The sequence below is a fragment of the Danio rerio genome, chromosome 22, assembly GCF_049306965.1.
Source record: "Danio rerio strain Tuebingen ecotype United States chromosome 22, GRCz12tu, whole genome shotgun sequence".
In the NCBI taxonomy this organism is placed as follows: Eukaryota; Metazoa; Chordata; class Actinopteri; order Cypriniformes; family Danionidae; genus Danio; species Danio rerio.
The window spans coordinates 32,757,501-32,776,710 of NC_133197.1; the positions used below are offsets into that span (position 1 = coordinate 32,757,501).

Sequence of the window (19,210 nt, forward strand, 5' to 3'; positions counted from 1 at the left end):
ACCTCAAAAGGTGCTCTAGCAACAGATGTCTTTAGACAGGTCTTTAGCCTCCTTGTTAGAGCAACCGACTCCCATGCAAAGAATTCCAGGTTCGATCCCAGCTCAGACTGGGTTGGCTGCAGTAGGACAGGTGGGTTACATGCTCTTCCGGGATGGTAGTGAGCTTTAGGGGGTGAGTTTAATGGAGGCCAGCTAGTGAAGTGCTATGCAGGTAAACCTCACTCCTCTGACCTCTAAAGGTGCTCTAGTGACAGAAACTAGAGTTCATGGTCTTTAGCCTCCTTGTTAGAGCAACCGACTTCCAGGCAAAGAATTACTGGTTCGATGCCAGCTCAAACTGGATTGGCTGTAGTAGGACTGGTTGTTACCCGTGGAGGCACGTCCGGGATGGGAGTGAGGTTTAAGAGGGTGAGTGTAATGAAGGCCAGCTAGCAAAGTGCTATGCAGGTAAACCTCACTCCTCTGACCTCTATTGGCCCGTTTCCACTGAGTGGTACGGTACGGTTCGGTTTGGTATGCTTTTATGGCCGTTTCCACTGTCAAAAAGCGTACCCAACCAAACCGTACCGTACCATTTTTTCGGCACCTTTTCGAAAGGGTCCCAAAAACGAGAAAGGGTAACAAAAGGTGGAGCTACACGCGTAGCCGAACGCTGATTGTTTACAGAAATACGTCATGAGCTCCTGGAGCTACACAGAATGTAAACAAAGGATCCGCCATGTTCTAATACACAGCCGAGAGATTACATGGATATACTATATGCATAAAATAACCAGCCATGGATGACCCGGGCTCAAACAAACCGTGTCGTCGTCTGGGTGAACAGACACAATACAAAGAAGAACAAAATCTGCCGCGTCCTGTTGTTGTTTTACGAGCCCGTCTAAAAGTGCGAGCGGTATTAGCTTTCTTCCGGGAGCGCGCGATCGTGTCAATATTTGATACAAAAAACTTCTTTAGCTGATGATAAAAACGTGTAACTGATCCATTCAGAAAGAGAACGACAAGCGCGAGAGTAAAGCACGGAAAAAAGGAGAAACCCGGCAAAACACAGGAGCAAAAGTGTTTAACAACCTGAATCATGAACAAACTGCCATGTTTCTCTTTGCCTTTTGTACTATTATGAACTAGGAATGAAAAAAATACTCTCTAACAGATCTTGCATGTGCTGGTGGAGATTACAGACACAGATGAGAGGTTTGCGCTGATTGTGGGCTGTATTGCGTGTGTTTTTGAACTCAAATAAGTACTAAATGTATGATGTGTGTAGTTTTTCTGTAATTAATAATATATCGGAGACTGTAAGGGGCTGTATGTGTTCGTATATGTTCCATTTATATATTTATTTAATATAATTGCAGACGTTACAGTAGCCTATTTCACATTGTCATTGATCTGCAGTTATAATCAACTCCTGTTTATAGAAGAGTTAGGAATAAACGTTTAGAAACAAGTATTTATGTGTATAAAGTGTCTGTTTTGTGAGAAGTGCTTCTCATATGATATGTAAATGACCCGTACAGCTTTACTGTAGACATTTATTCAAGCGACCATGACGTCGACTTAAACTTTGTCGTACATCACGCCCACCAAAAAGGGTACCCTTTGTGGTGGAAACGCAAGCCTAATAAAGGTGACCCGTACCGACCCGAACCGTACCATACTGTACCAGTCAGTGGAAACGAGCCATAAAGGTGCTCTAGCAACAGACATTAGAGGTCATGGTCTTTTGCCTCCTTGTTAGAGCAACCAACTCCCATGCAAAGAATCGCTTGTTTGATCCCAGCTTAAACCGCATTGGGTGCAGTAGGACTGGTGGGTTACATATAGATGCATTAGTTGCAGAATTTTAAAGCAGTTTAATGATTTAAATGATCCTTATTGGATATTAAGTCATTCAATACAACTATGAATTTTTACTGAGAGCTTGCGACCTACTAAATACGGTTTGCCATAAGAACACATGGTGCAACCAAAGCAATAACAAATTTAGTTACTTACTAGCTAGTAGTTGCTGAGCTCCTAGTGTGAATACAACAAATACAACGAATGGATACTTTAACAAATAATATGAATAATAATATGTTTCTGTCATGGTTGGGTTAGTATTGGGGTTGAGGTAGATGCTAATAAAATACAATCAATGGGTAATTTAATAATACTTTGTTAAATAATTGCTGTTTTTACATTACTGTGATGGCTGGGTTTAGTGTTGGGGTTGGGGTAAATGTTAATAAAATAAAATTAATGGGTAATTTAATAAATATAAATCATTCTCATTAACTTTCGACTTCAGCTGTATCCCTTTTAGCATCTAGTCCAACTGTACATACATAACATGTTGTGCCTATTAGAATGATTCCAGAAACTCTGACACCTCCATGTGCCAGAAAGAGAGTGATTCAGACCTTCAAACTTCCTTCCTCTAATTAGCAGCATTTTTTGTTTCTGGCTCTGTTCAGTGTAAATGCACAGATAGTTTCTTTAGCCCCTGCCAGAGCCCGTGTCATTTCTGCTCTTCTTATCTCTGGCACCTATTTGCCTACGATACAAAGGGGTTCACACAGTCAGGGGTCATTTCTGTGACGCAGCAAATGAGTAACTACATCCCACAGGTCACATTTGCAGTGCCAAAGAGTCATAATTTTTTTGGGATGACAGAGATTGTAATAAAAATGTTTTACTGTCATGCTAAGGGTTGCCGCCTGAGGCCTATTATAAAAATAACCGAGCTTAATTTAGTAGTTCTGTTTGGGCATACCACTGTGAAAAAGCCGAAAGGTCTTATAAAAAAATAAATAAATAAAAATGTACTATTAAATCTTCTTAGACAACTGAAACAACACAGTTGGGCACATGATCTCTGAACTGCAACCAGTTTTAAATTAAGTTAACAAATGGTTTCAATTTCTCCATTTCCCCAAGCTCAATGTGAGTGAATCCTCATTGTTTTCAGTGGTTTGATAATATCGGAGACATTCCTCTCAGAGTGTGCTATCTTCCCAGTTCCCTCACTATGGAGCGCAGCTGTCAAAATGTGACCAGTGGGTGTGAATCTAGAAATCCTTCCTGTCCTGGAGAAAGTGAGACATTTAACCAGTCTCAAATGTCAGAAATGTTTCTTTTGGTTTTAATCCACCCATTCGCCAGAAAGAAAATCCCCACAATTAGCGGGAGTTTTACTGGTAAACACCAGTGGGAAAGTCAGAGGAAAATCAGTTGCATGCGTCCTTCTGCCAGCAGACTTCATCTTCAGAGGTTAAACAAGCAGATTAAGTGAGGAAGTTAAATCAGTTCATTCATTTATTCATTTTCCTTCAGCTTACTGTACTTATTTATCAGGGGTTGCCATGTAACATGCGGATTCCACACAGAAATGGCAATTGGCCCAGTCAGGACTCAAACGGGTGACCTTCTTGCTGTGGGGCTACACTACTAACCACTGAGCCACTGTGCCGCCCCTAAATTTAATTTCAAAACAAGTAATTTGATGTTATTTAAACTTATGTAAATTTATGTATATATACATACATATTAGGGATGTAACGGTATCAGAATTTCACGGTACGATAATACCTCAGTATGGATGGCACGGTACGGTATTTATTGAATAATTTACAGGAAAAACAAAACTAATGAAAAGATTCGAAAAAAGTGCCAAAAGTGTTTCTTTACTTTAGCACTGAACATATCAGTGACATACAAATTAGCCATCTATCTGTAAGTTTTAAAACAGGAACTTCAATTTTTCAATTTTAATAACAAAAAACTATTAAACCATATAAAAAAATAAAGTTTCAATTTAGTATTGTTGAAAACTCATCACATTCAACATTTAATCACTCACTCACTTAGATAGAGATGGGTTTTTTTAAGGAAAATTATCATATAAATATAATATGGTAAAAGCTGGGATCTCTGGGCATTTACAATGTCCCCTGCAACAGAAAAAAAACCCTCTCATTTGGGACTGAGGTTTCTGGGACAAGAGAGATATGATTTAGCCAAGGTTGACCGCAGTGGGTAACGTTGTGCATTGTCTTCCACCACTTGAGACGACAAGCCATGAGTGAGACAAAGGTCTCTTTGCGGTACAAGTCAATGTCTGCATCAATCTAACAAGTGTGCTGTGTTCTGCAGTCCCCATGACCGTTTTTAGTCGTATTTCCCGACTTATATTTCACCACAGTCTGGCAGTGCCTGCATATTGTGTTTTTTCTTTGTCTGTCATCTTTTCTCCTTTGTCGTATCTTTTTAGAAAGAAACCAAAATGCTTCCACACATCCGATTTAAAACCCGCTTTAGGTTCGATCATTTCCAGCTCTTTTTTTCCCCGCTACTAGCAACACACTCCATTTTCGCATTACTGGATCTGTAGTGACAACAGACCGCAAAGGATGATGGCCACGCCTAGGCTGATGGGAATTGTAGTTCCCGCTACCTCCCGTTCGCTTCATTCGCCTGAGCAAACTTTTCTCAGAAATATAGTTTTATTGAGTCATGTGCCTACGGTAATATTGAAAAAAATTACTAATTGCGATATGACGGTATTTACAATATTGTTACATCCCTAATATATATATATATATATATATATATTAACATTTTCAATCATTTTTTGACACACAGAAGTCTGTTGGCTTACCTAGTTAACAAAATTACTTATGTCTTTAGACTTGTGGGGGAAAACAGATGGTTTTCTAATTTTAATCATAATAAATGTGTTTATGAATATGAATTTATCTTTTTAAAAGCAGTTGTTTTGAGTTAGAATGCCAAATCTTCTCCTTCTATTCAAATTTTACATTGAAGGGTTCTTACAACATATTACAACATATTTGCCCACGGGAATAGTTGCTGCAAATTTAAATAAAATTTTCCTGAAAAAAAAAGGATAAAATAGGACAATATTAGCAAGGCTTCATGCTTGAAACCATTTTTAAAAACTTAGGCACAAAAGGGTTAAGACCCAAACTTGCACTGTCATACCCCTCAAAAGCTGCCTTCATGTCTTAAAACATCACATTCAGCTAATTCAGAGCTCTTCTTTGTTTACTTGTACTCATTTCCTCTCCACTCCAGCTTAGCCTTCAAATTAGCCTTCAAGATACCTGCAAGCAAAACAAAAAAGTCGCTCCTCTCTAATAATGACTAGCGTCTGGCATTTGTGTCTCGCCGGGTGTCCTGTAAACAGACGGCTCCCCTGTGATGATCCACATGTTTGTGGTGGTCTATTAACAGTGCTGGAGATAATAGGAAGCACATTTATTCTATAGGTGCAGCGTCCTCAGTGCCGTCACCATATACACAGTTTTCCTGAGAGGAAACGACCGGATCCGGGAGGTTCTGAAGGGTCAGAAACAGGGCTGTCTGTAGGGCGCTGATAATAGGGATGAGACTGTGTGGCGTGGAGGTTCAGACTGAGTGTCGCGGAGCGAACCGCTGACGTACAGCATTAAGAATGTGGGCTTGAGGTCACTGTACGTCATTGTGAGCGATGATGTAGGCTACAATTCATTAGTTTTGTTTTTTGGGTTAAAATTAATATACAGTTGAAGGCAAAATGATTAGCCCTCCAGTGAAATATTTATTATTTTTCATATAATTTCCAAGGGATAGAGTAAGGAATTTTTCACAGTATTTCCTATATTTTTTTCTTCTAGAGAAAGTCTTATTTTTTTCATTTCGGCTAGAATAAAAGTTTTTAACTTTTTTTTAAATATTTTAAGGTCAATATTAATAACCCCCTTAAGAATTTTTTTTTCCTATTGCCTACAGAACAAACGACTGTTATACAATGACTAGGTTTACATGGACATAAGTAATCAAATTATTCGCCTTGTCTGAATAAGACAATATTATGATTAAGGTGTTTACATGAGTTGCTTTTTGAATGTTCCTTTCATGGTCCCGGTTTGCATGTTATCGTACAAAATTCGAGTAACGTCATTGCGTCATTACGTTATCCACATTTCCTCCGGAGTTTTGTGTAATTTTGGGTTTTAATTTTTAATTTGTCGACTTTAACTGCAGTTTGGCTATTCCACTTTTAACTCAGGATCATTTTATGCATGCCCCCAGTGACAAACAAGATATTGGATGAGAGTATGAAGTAAGGACTGATGGAAGAGTGTTGTTTTGTAATGGAATTTGATACCGCACGCTGTATACAGTAAAAAAACAAACAAAACATCTGCATTTCACGATGCAGGTATCTTTGGGTCTTTTACTGACTCATATAGGTGCATAGAATAGTGTCAAACAGCAGTGTGTGTATATAGACTATCCTATCGCAAAATGCGGGGAAAATCCTGCACAACGGTAATAGTTTGATTGTGATGTTTTAATGTCTGTACAGCAGTTCTATAATCAGAGTAGTGTCTTGATCTTATTAAAATCTGATTATTGGAGTCCATGTTACCCTAACTAGCCTACTTAACTTGATTAACCCAGTTAAGCTTTTAAATGTCACTTTAAGCTGTATTGAAGAGCTCTATTTTAACGGTCCATGCGCAGAGCGCAAAACGCAGGACGCAAACGCTTTCAGGGCGTGTCAGAACGCATTTTTGCTAATTTAAGGACGGGAAAATCCGCTTTGCGCCATGGCGCATGGTCTAAAAGGGCTGAGTTTATTTTCTTAATGAGTTATAGGTGTGTTTTGAGAATAAACCAATTAGAGCCTCATCTCCCATTCCCTTTAAGAGCCAGCTGCATCGCGCCATAAGCGCATTTTGACGTAAAGTAAGTTCACTTTCGCTTTTGCTCTCGTGGATAGGGAAACCTTTACGCACAGACATCAATTAGCCTATAAATAATTAATTTAATTTGTTAAGCGCAAAGATTTGTTTCAAAACTGTTTCTAAATTCAGTTCTAATTTCTAGCAAACGAATAAATGAACAATAATAACCAAATGTGGTCAAAATACTGAGTTATTTCCAAATACACCTGCTATGCCCCATATGGTCTAAAATTTGACAAGTGGACAAATCTAAGCTTGTTTTTAATAAAACAAATATAAATATGGATATAATAAATAATAAATGTTAATAATAATAACATTATACAAAAGCAAATTGAATGAACTGAAAAAGCCTCCCGAGATGAAGAAAGTATGTTAGTGGTTTTTAAATCTTCATGTAGGCTAGAAATTAATATGTTTTGTAATATTTTAAACATTTATATTTATATCCTATATTTATCCTTTAGATATTATATATTTTTCATATGTAAAGATATTTGCGTATTGCTCTGCATCTTGTTTGTAGTGTGTAAGCCAGGCGCACTTTGCGCCAGACAATAGACCGACTTTGTTCTGGTCTAAAGATCAGACTATTTACAGTTTCTCAAAATAGCAACGTGCCAAAACACGCCTGCTTTTTTAGACCAGAACGCCTATGGGCGCACATTTGAGCGCAAATGCATTTGCTATTTAAACAGCATGGCACAACACCTCAAAATGACCCTTGTGCCAAGCTAAAAGTAGCAAAAGAGTATTGCGCCGCGCCTTGCGTCACATTGCGCCGGCTGTATGATAGGGCCTGAAGTGTCTTGAAAAGCATCTGGTAAAATAGTATGTACTGTCATCATGGCAAAAATAAAATAAATAAGTTATAAATGAGTTATTAAAACTCATGTGTGCAAATGTGTTGAAAAATATCTCTTTTAAACAGGAGGGGGAAATTTGGGGAAATATAAAATAATAAAAATTCAATGACTTCAACTGTATATTAAAAATTAAAAAATTTTAAACATGATAGTTTTAAATAGCTTATTTCTTTTGCAAAACAACAGAACATTATTCTCATACAACATTTTTGACATTATTTATTTAATAATTTAGTTTTTAAAAATCACTAACCTATTATACTTAAGAATAAACAATAACCCACAGTGTTGTTTTATTATATACTTCTCTCTGTGCTTATACTACATCATATTCTAAGCCGTGAAGTGCTTTAAAATAAACATTTTATTCAATGTTTGATGTAATCTCAACCGAAACACAGAGAGAGGGCAGGACATAATGTAGCCCCCTCCCATTTTTTACAAAACAGCCAATAGCATTTTGTTTTATCACCGCTCTGCCAGTGAGAATGGTTGAGCTCAAGCGCATCAAATGTGAAGCAAATGAAAAGCGTCTTGAAAGGGGCGGGGCATGTCAGAAACAAGAGAGCTATTGATTGGCTATAATTAGATGAGATACTGAAGTACGAAGTGACGTAAAAAAAACGTAGATATATTTAGGTGGAAGTGACAAACTACTAACTTCACATGTTTATACCAGTTTTATATCTTCTAAATGTAAATTCTGTCACTGTTATGGAGCAAACTAGCTTTTAGATATCTTAAAAACAAATAATAAATAAAATAAATAAAAAACATCTTTGAAACTTTCGTTTATCTTCATGGGACCTTTATGGGACATTGTTTTGCTATATCATTCGATTCATTTGTAATAAAAACAACCAAGCACAAACCCTCAAAAGAAAATGCAGTAGCCTCATTAGGTTGAGTTTTAAGGAAGCAGAGGTTAAAGACGCTTTTCCTCTGATTCAGCTTGTCTGTTTCAGCACAACTCTAGGGGAAATGAGCACAAGACACAAGATCAGGCTGAAGATCTGCCATTTGTGTGTGTGTGTGCATGTGGAATCTGAATTATTGGTCTCTAAAAGAGATTATTGGGAGATTTAGAGCCATTTAAAATGACAATTATAGGCTTAACTAGGTTAACTTTGCAAGTTAGAGTAATTAAGCGAATCATTGTATAACAGTAGTTTGTTCTGTAGACAATGGAATAAAATATTCATCCATATTCATCCCAGCCATATTCAAAAGGGCTCATAATATTGAAAATGTTTTTTAAAAATCTAAAAACTGCTTTTATTGTAGCCGAAATAAAACAAATAACAATTTCTCCAGAAAAAAAAAAAAAAAAAGGAAATACTGTGAAAAAGTCTTTGCTCTTTTATACATCATTTGGGAAATATTTAAAAAAGGGAAAAGGCTAATGATTTTGACTTCAACTTTAAATATTTTGTACCCCTAATACTATAGTAGGGAAATACTGGTATTTTAAAAATGTAAACTGCAGAATGGTTGGGTTTTGTGATAACGTTGTTGCGGTAGGTGAATAGAATGTTCAGTTTATACAGCATTAAAATATTACGTCTAAAGAAAATCCCTGTAAAACATGAAAACTGAGTGGGTTTGTGTGCATCTGTGTGTGTGTGTGAGCTCTGACCTGTATGTGTGAGCTGCAGTCGCGGTGTGTTTTGGTTTCCAGCATTACAGTGGAGCAGAGAGAGCAGCAGGAGACTGAAGAGTCCTGTCCTCCACAATCCCACAATCCTCATCTCCAGCTTCCTGACGAATGATGGCACAGAGAAGGTTTCCTGTCACATCACCTTACTAATGCTGTGGACAAACAAAAGACAAATATGAGCTCTCTTTTTTCTTTTCTTTTTTAAGATCAGATACAATACAATGCTGGGATAAACTGAAAAAAATAAAATAAAATAAAATAATATAATTATTTAAAAAAATAATAACAATAAAATATAATTAAATTAAAAATTTAGTTAAACTGTATTTTGAATGGTAATAAATATGCAAAAAAAACTAATGTATATTAATTTACATGCATTTTATTTTTATTGATAAGAAATATCAACTTCCGTAATATAATATATTATAATATAATATAATATAATATAATATAATATAATATAATATAATATAATATAATATAATATAATATCATATAATATCATATAATATCATATAATACAACAAAATATAATATAATACATTATAATATAATATAATATAACAAAATATAATGTAAAAAATATAATGTAATACATAATAATATAAAATAATATAATATAATATAATATTATATAATATAATATAATATAATATAATATAATATAATATAATATAATATAATATAATATATGAGGCTAAAAATCTAAGTACTTATAAGAAAACAATTTACATTAAATTATACATTTAATTTTAACATATAATCATAAAATGAAAAGCTGCTTATTATGTCGTATACATCCTTTAAAAATATTTATTTTAAAAATATATATTAACATGATGATTACATAACATTATTACATTAATATTATTTATTATTTATTAATAAAATTTATTTTATTATTTAGCAATGATTACATTATAGTCCTTGCATCATGTTAATATAAAAAAAGACAAAGTATAACATTCTAAATTAAATGATTCTAATTGACACGTCCAAGAAATGGCTTCACATCTAATATGCTGGATGAAAAAATTTCTCAATGAATCACCTCTATTATGAATCAGCATATAAAGATCGCTTGTTTCCGTCACTCCGGGAGTCTGAATAGCCCGATTATGTTGCAGAAGCGGCGTAATGAGCTTATATTCTGAGCGTCTGAATACGGCGACAGAGGAAGCCGATCTTCATTTTGCATATGTTTGAGCAGGAGCTGTTCAATCGTCCCCCAGGGGTCCCTCGCTCGTCTGAGAGCCGCCGCACACAATACCCTCATCATGGGAAAAAGCCTCCACACAAAACCTGCTGCTCCGACAATTGTTGGCCTTTCTATAGTTCTATAGTTACGAAAGTTAGTAGCGGATAAATGAAATCCTTTGCTGAACTCCTGCGTGTGCTTCACCTAACACTTGCCAACTTGGTCACTGTTAAATAAGCAATAGAACTAAAATCTGATTTTCCATAGCCAATTCCATTACTTGTCTGACTCTGATACAAATTTTATTTTAGAAACATCATGGGGTCAAATTTACCCAGGTTTTTTTTTTTTTAAATGTACATTTTTTAATAATACAACCAAATCTTCTAGTCAGTGACCTAAAACTGTGTCATTTACATCCTCCTGTTGTTAAGGGATGCTTTAGATACAACCAAATTAAAACATGAGACATTTATACCTGTTAAATTTACGTACATAACGCCTCTATTTTTATGATGCTCCTCACATTGTATCATTAAATATAGTACACGCGACAAGATTCCAGCAACAAGCAATTTGACTGTGACACGACAGAAACATATGAATACCAGCCACTTTAATTCAAATTAAACTTATTTTGACATTATTAATAGGCTATTGATTGACATGTTGTTGGTTTGCACTGAGTCACAGTTCTGGCTTTCATTTTTGAACCGTTTGCTAATTATTTTATTTTGCAAACATTCTGAGGTGAACTATCTGCTGCTGCTTTCAGTAGCATGGCAATACATGTGACGTGTATTTGTATTTAAACGCACACTAGAAGGATGTAACACTGAACAAAGCACATAATCAGTACCTGAGGTGATTATTGTTATAATTATTTTGGCGTCGCAGAAATAAAAAGCATTTCTAAAATAAAAATTTTGCAGTCGCAGATGGTTGAGAAAAACTCCTTTTAATATGGAAAAGATGGCGTTTATTGTGTGACGTGGCATTGCATCGAGTGTTGTTGGGACACAGTGTAACGGGTAAAGTACACCCATCATCATACCTGCCAGCATTCCGATCATAAAATTTGGAAGATTTTATCTGGGGGTTGCGCGCTAAGTGGAGAGCCGGGGGGGGGGGGGATGGGGGGGGTGTGGGGGGTTGGGTGGTGTGTGAACTGAAGAGTGGGAAGGACTGAACCAAAATGCTAGCCGGACTGTACCAAAAAGCAGAAAAGCGTGGGGGGAAGGGGGAGTTATAGAGCGGGGGTCTGAAAATGCGGAAGATTCCCGGTAAAAACGGGAGTGTTTGCAGATATGCCCATCAAATTGTAACCTGTAACTACTGACATCCACAGTGTTTGTTCTGTCCTACTATGGAAGTCAATGCTTACACATTTCTAGTGTTCTTAAATATGTCTTCTTTTGTGCTCAACAGAACAAAACTAAACTCATACCTAAAGGATGAGCAAATGATGACATCAGTTTCATTTTCGGGTGAACTATGCCTTTATTGAAACTTCTGACAACAATAATTAGGATTTTCTTATTTCATGCCTCAGCAACAGTGAGTCAAAGTGTATTGAATAAATCCCTTGTAAAGTATATCAAGTCAATGTCTGCTAAAGTTTCAGATGGTGGTAATTAAAAAATTATATAAGAGATTAATTCATTTATTTTATTTTGGCTTGATCTCTGATCAGAATAAATCGTCGAAATTAAGACTGCTGTATGCTGTATCTTACTAATTTCTTTTTGAAAACATGTAAAACTTCAAGCGATTGCCAAAAAAAGATATAATGAAAACCTCCCACATGCAGAATCATAAATTTAATGTTAAAAACAACATGGAGTGAGGTTTGAAAAAAACAAAGATCGATATTTGTAAAACATTTTAGAGTTAATGCAAAACTTTTCATGTTTTCCAGTTGCTGTATGTAAATCTGTCTCCATCTTTAGACTCTGGACTTGTTAAATCAACCCAGGCTCACTCTGAAAATGTAGACCCTCAGACGTTTCTGGAGACTGTGAAATACGTCCCGGGAGGTACGTATTTTTGCAGTTTTCGTTTTCCCGAATCCGCGAGAGGCTGCTGTGTACGTTTTTTCTAATGTCAAATGTCTCTTGCGAGTGCCATTCGCGCCCGCGCTGTTCTCGCTTGAAATGCAGCCATACGTACCTCTGGCTACATAATTCGCGGTCTCTAGAAATGTCCACGGGAGTATGTTTTCCGAATGAGCATGTGTTGTGTTAAATGCTCTGTTGGCACATTTTTTATTATAAACTTAAAGCATCAGTGCAATTTATTGACAACATTTGGACAAATTAAATCAAACAAAAAAATGACTGAACATTTGGCAAGATCAGCTTAGAACTCAATATATGGGACAAATCAATTAGGCCCAATAAACAGGACATCCCAGCCAATATGGGACAACCCTAGATACTAGCGATTCAAATATTTCTTCATTAAGATGTGCTACCTACTTTTTGAAGAAGTCTATCAATCTGACAAGGTAGGTCAAATCGACAGAACACTGGCCAAAATGGGACAGTTGACAATCCTATAGCTAGCATGCACAAAGTTTGTGGGTTGTGTTGATGGTGTGTTTTTGTGGATTGACCTCTCAAAGAAAAGGAAACACAGATCAGGGCAGATGATTAGCCATGGGAACTGAACTGGAAACAATGCTGCTTCCTGATCCATGAGAAGCCCATTCTCGGCACTCCACTGTGAGTTCAACACACCACTCACATACTTTAGGTTTCTTCAGGAGCATCTGTTATGGGTGACTCCTGTTTTGTACTATTTGTCGAAGAGTTTGTGCAGATAATTTATTCTGATAAAAGATTACATCCACAGCAGGGGTTTTTAACCAAACCCTCTGCAAATGTTGTTCGTATCTGTTCTGTAACACACACAGCTCAGTTTATGGTGCGCTCTGATAATGAGCTGATAATCTGAATCAGGTTTGTTTGATCATAGAGACATTAAAGTCAGAATAAAATCTCTTATTTTTTATATGTAGTGCTTGTTATAAACAATGTATCTTTACAATTGCTCTTGAAACAACTTTTCTTTACTTCTGGTCACATGGAATGCCTTTAGGGCGGGGCTATCCATCATTTAGGGCGGGGCTATCAGTCCTTTAGGGTGAGGCTATCGGTCCTTTAGGGCGGGGCTATCAATCATTTAGGGCAGGGCTATCAGTCCCTTAGGATGAGGCTATTAGTCCTTTGGGCAGGGCTATCCATAATTTAGGGCAGTGTTATCAGTCCTCTCGGGTAGGGCAATTTATCATTTAGGGTGGGGCTATCAGTCCTTTAGAGCGGAGCTATCAGGGCATGTTCTTGCTCCAGCACAGCTTTTGTCCATTTGTGAATCTTTCCCAATTTTGTTAGCAACACCCATCTTCTAATGATCCAATTGGCTCCAAAAGACCAAATATTGCACCGCCCTTAATTTTTTCTAATTTTAGAGCCATTTTAATAGGACATAGGTCAGGATATTGGAGAAAAAACAACAATCTTAACTTCCTATTCATGCTGACTTTAAAGGGAACCCTGGATATTGAGGCTTCTATGGTTTAATTAATATAATGGTGTCTCTTACTGAAACATGTTGTCACATAACCAGCGATCGTTCGCCAGAGATCGCTGGTTCTCACACGAATACCATGGACTACATATACATACATTCTCTCTGGTCACACTCACGCCTGCTCATTCATCTAGACTGATTACACTCGCAACACCTGAGGACTATCAGAGACTCATAACACACCCTACATAAGCCACTCATTCACCCATCCTGTTTGCCGAGTCTTGTTAATTTGTTGATGACATTACAACGCGTTTCTCCCTGTCTTGTTTCTCCTTGTTTAGACCCAGTCTTGCTTATCTTTGTTATCCTGTTTAGCTGCCTGCCTTACGACCTATAGCCTGTTATATGATTATGATTCTGGATTTGCCTGCATACACTTGTTTACATCTGATTTGACCATTGCTTGCCTGACGCTGAATAAACCTGCATATTGGATCTTACCTCCAGTTGTTGTGTCATCCCCCGCCGTTACACATGTAGTGGACAACCAATGCAAGAGTCAAAGGGATGATTAGGCACTTTCCAATTTTTTTAGGATCAACTTGGGTAAGATTCCAAGTGAGCCGAATATTACCACAAACATGGCACTACACACTGCTGATCAACTGACCCTTTGCTAAGCCACACCCCAAAACCGTCACACATCAATCATGGTTTAGCAACCAGGAGGTCTGTCAAGCTTTCGAGCAAGGAAAACAAGCCAAAGCATTGTGCATATGGATTGTGCAAATCTGACACCAGGTATCCTAAAAGTTTGGACGGGGTGGTGGAATTTTTTCCCTTTTCAAAACCAAAAACCCAAGGGAAGAAATGCCAGCATGAATCAAGCTCTGTAAGAGGCACTAAAGAAGCGGAGTTAAGTTGATTTTGTTTTCGATATTGCTGACACATTCTGTGATAGACGGCAATAACTCACTCACCTCTTGCCCTAAAAAGATCTAAACTGGGTTTCCTACAAACATACAAAAAAGATTATGTTTCACAGCTGTCTTTTTCCTTTTTATTCACTTGATATTATGAACACTGCTCCGTTTAAGCCCTCGCCATAGAAGTCATACTAATAGCAGTCATATCTGTTTCAAGCTACGGATACATATCAACAGAACAAAACTGAGATATGATCACAAACTTAGCACTTGCGATCAATATACTTCACCCGCAGCTGTTTTTCAGTCATTTATAACCCTCATGTCCATGTCAGAGCTACCTTTGTTTCTATCGGTCTTTTGGAGATTCAGTCGTTGGTCTGATTAATATTTGCTGGTAGGGAAAATCTATTTGTTTACTTCTGCTATTTATACTTTGATTTGCATTTCGATTTATTTATTTTTTCCACTGAAAATTAGAATAGAAATGAAAATAGAATAGAAAACGAGGAGTGGGGGTAAGGGGAAAGGCTAAGGGGTAGAATTGGGATTGGGCCTAAATAGTCGGTTAAAATTGCTGTGCTTTTCCACGACAAATTACTGTGATGTTTCAAAGAGCCAAAATGTGAATAAATGCCAGGTAGAAATAAAGCAGGTCAATATGCTGTTTAGAAACAAGTGTGTTGTCAGTCATTTTCTCTGTGAATTACCAGCATTTTGGAAATAATTGAAAACTTTAGTGTGTATGCAGAGCAATTTTTAGATGAACATGCCATTTCAATTCATCTGGATTGGTGTAGATGTAGTCACAGTTTTCCAACATTTACAAGAATTTCAACCAAAAGCCTTCATCAGCAGAAAGAAACTAAATACTAGACTGTTAAATATGTCCGTTAAATTAATAATTTCTGTATTTTGCATTTTACATTTGCAATTTTCCCATTTATTGTACAGTTATGAATTGCATTACAGGACGTTTATCTCTGTTCTGCCAAATTCTGATGTTGTTAATTAAATGTAGTTTAATAGTGACTTTTGAAAGTGAAGTTTATTAACATTTCAATAGTTTGAAACAAAATAATGTATAAGAAATCATTCATTCATTACAGCGGAATGAACCGCCAACTTATAAGCATTTGTTTTATGCAAAAGATGCCCTTCCAGCCACAATCCATCTCTGGGAAACCCATACACACTCATTCACATACATACATACACTACGGACAATTTAGCCTACCCAATTCACCTGTACCTTATGTCTTTGGACTGTGGGGGAAACTGGAGCACCCGGAGGAAACCCACGCGAACACAGGGAGAACATGCAAACTCCACACAGAAATGGCAAATGACCCAGCCGAGGCTCGAACCAGTGACCTTCTTGCTGTGAGACGACAACACTACCTACTGCACCACTGCATTGCCTATAAGAAATCATTTATGGAGAATTAAGTCTGTAAAATACATGCAGGTAGTTCATTACCAGGTGTTTGTACTGTAATTTAAAACACCAACTAAGCCAATATATCACTTCAAACTATAAAAAATCTCAATAAAAGTGACTTTTTATCACTTTTTGACATCAACAGTTGCTGGTGAAACATAATTCAATTCAATATTCAATCACAAACTACAGAAAACTATACATTTATGTTAATTTTTACCAGAGTAGACTAACCTTTGCTGAGGATTACGTTGTGTGGAAAGAGAACAACACTTGATTCACCCCAAAATGATTTATGGCTAAATTTATGTGCACAACATTTCAGAAGGTATGTTGTATTTATTAGCCATCCGATAGTCCGAATTCATTTCTCCGCTGTATTTAAGCTCTGGGGTTTAGTTTGCGCTCTCCGTCGGCTGTGATTCATTCCCGGCGCTGCTGATATGTGGATTTACAGGTGCTCAAGTGCTCTCATTAGCTGCGTTTGTTGACACAAACCTATTAATCTCAGAAAGAAAACACATCATTCCTGGCCCGACAGCAACTATTCGCGAGCTGTGCAAGGTGGCGACGCTCTGGCAGATACTAATACTGGCATATTTTCACTTGACATCTCTGTTTAGCCGATATGAGTCCAGCTGGGAGAGATTTGAATTATGTCTATTGAAGGTCTCCGGGGTTTTTATGGATTGAGTGGGATTTACTTTCAGTCGTTATTAATGGCTCTTTGGAGACTTGTGACCTATTAAGTGTTTGCTACTTGAGTCAGAATGCTGAAGTCTTACTTCTGACTACTGGAATCAAGTATAGCTTATAGCGAGTTATTCTGAGTAGATAGTACAGATTTACTGCAGAACAAAATAAAAGATAAAGGATGAAATGTGTTTATGCTTTAAAACGAGTAACGCTGTAAGAGCTAGCCAATTGATGTCTACTTGGTGTATGATTACATTAAAAAAGAAATAAAGTAATAAAATACAATTTTTATAATTAATCAAAATAAATAACAAATAAATAAATAAAATGTATGTGTTTTTAGATAAAAATGCCATTTTCAAATTTATCTGGAATAGTGTAGATTAGCCAGTTTCTCAACATAAAAAAAACAATAATATTAATAAAATAAAATAGAAAAATAAATAAAAAATAATAATTATTAAATAAAATGTGTATGTGTTTTTAGATGAAAATGCCATTTTTAAATTCATCTGAATTAGTGTAGACATAGTTAAAGTTTCTCAACATAAAAATAAAAATATATATAATAAAATAAAATAATTAAATTCAATGATAAAGTAGTTTTTAATTAAATGAAATGACATGATTAAAATAAATTTGTTTTTCATTACGATTTTGCTTAAACCACCAACTAGACATTTTTATTCATCCACTGTATCAATATTGTTCTGTTTCATGTATCATATATGATACAAAAACAAATACTAGTAAATTTTCAATAAACCATATAAAAAAGGAAAATCTCCTTGCAAATTTTGTTTTGTTTATTAACAAATGTTGAAATTCTTGAACATGTACCCGGGGCTGAACTATTGTCACAATCATCAGTGATCTATTCCAAACAAATCGCTGGAAAACTACAAATCTGCCACCAAAGGAACTACAAATCCTGTCATGCACCACACTCTCACACCTGTTCCAGTTTTCCGCTGATTGCAAACACACACAGCTAAAACTATTCAACTGATTCAAGGACAATATAAACAGCGCACACATAGAAATCTTGGCTGAGTCTTGCTTATCTGTTAGTGTAACATTTCTAAGAATTCTTTGTCTAATCTATCCTGTGTTTTGATCCTCGCTTTGTCCTCCGATTGTAATCGATACTTTGCTGCCTTTACCGACCACTCCTCTGTTTTTGGACCACGACTTTGGATTGCTCTGCATGTACCTGTTTGACCCTGTTGACCATTGCCTGCCTGACCATTCTCGTAATAAACTTCACATGTAATTATTATTATTATTATTATTATTATTATTTCACGATTTCTACTAACAGAAGTACTCAGGTACAATGATTTGAGCCAAACTATTTATAAAAAATTTAAATAACAATATAAACTGGACATCCAGCGTACTCCAGCCTTCGGCACCTCGATTGCAGCTCTGCACAGGAAGTTTGGGCAGAGGAGAAATGGTCGTGCCCAACAGAGCCTGGTTTCTCAGATGTTTCGCAGAAAGTTTTTATTTGTATTCTTTTGCTTTTGTCAATTGTTGAAGTTTGTTTCTCGCCACTACCTTGCTTTTGGACATGTAGAGCGGCACATCGATTAATTTGCTCTTTAGTTTTTGGACTTTCAGCATTGAAAATTAAACCACACTGAACTGAACTAAACTGAACTTCAACTAAAAAATTGACTGACAGTTTCAATTTACTAGAACTTCTATGTTAAGCTGGTTTGACAGAATCTACATTGTAGAAGCGCTATAGAAATAAAGATGAATTGAATTGAATATAAAGTTTGTTTCTTTTCTTTTAGAAATGAAACCAAAGATTAATTAATTATGTCTCGTTTTACTTTCAAGCAAGCATTTTTATCTCCAAATGTTTTTTAAAGTTTAAAAGTGGTGTAGTCATTTTTATCAAGCTTAAATTTCCTTTGAAAGTTTCTTTCATGCTCATATTATAAGGCTATCATTTATGATAGACGTGCACTATTATTAAAAACTCTTTCAGAAAATTTCTTGTGCTCAAGATCAAAGCGTCAGCCAAATATATCAACGTAAAGCAATATAAATACTTCACTGATGCAACACCAAAGAAACGCAGACGTGCAGTAAATCAAACCTGTTCCCGACAACAGTACGTCATTAAATTTTTCAATAT

General features: G+C 36.2%; 1 protein-coding gene across 3 annotated transcripts in view; it reads right to left on the minus strand.

Annotated features, from left to right (window-relative positions):
* The window catches only part of si:dkey-49n23.1, a 125,110-nt gene that overhangs the window by 60,717 nt on the left and 45,183 nt on the right, over positions 1 to 19,210 (minus strand). Inside the window, exons 2-3 of one of the 3 annotated variants that reach the window (XM_068216482.2) lie at positions 16,177 to 16,345; positions 9,243 to 9,415 (exon numbers count right to left, since the gene is read on the minus strand). In XM_068216482.2, the coding sequence (XP_068072583.1) occupies positions 9,243 to 9,354 (112 nt within the window). In that variant the 5' untranslated portion in view covers positions 9,355 to 9,415; positions 16,177 to 16,345. Of the gene's footprint in view, positions 1 to 9,242; positions 9,416 to 10,317; positions 10,571 to 16,176; positions 16,346 to 19,210 lie in introns of those variants that run through there. The other 2 variants (XM_073937505.1, XM_682000.10) reach the window with 2 other exon arrangements.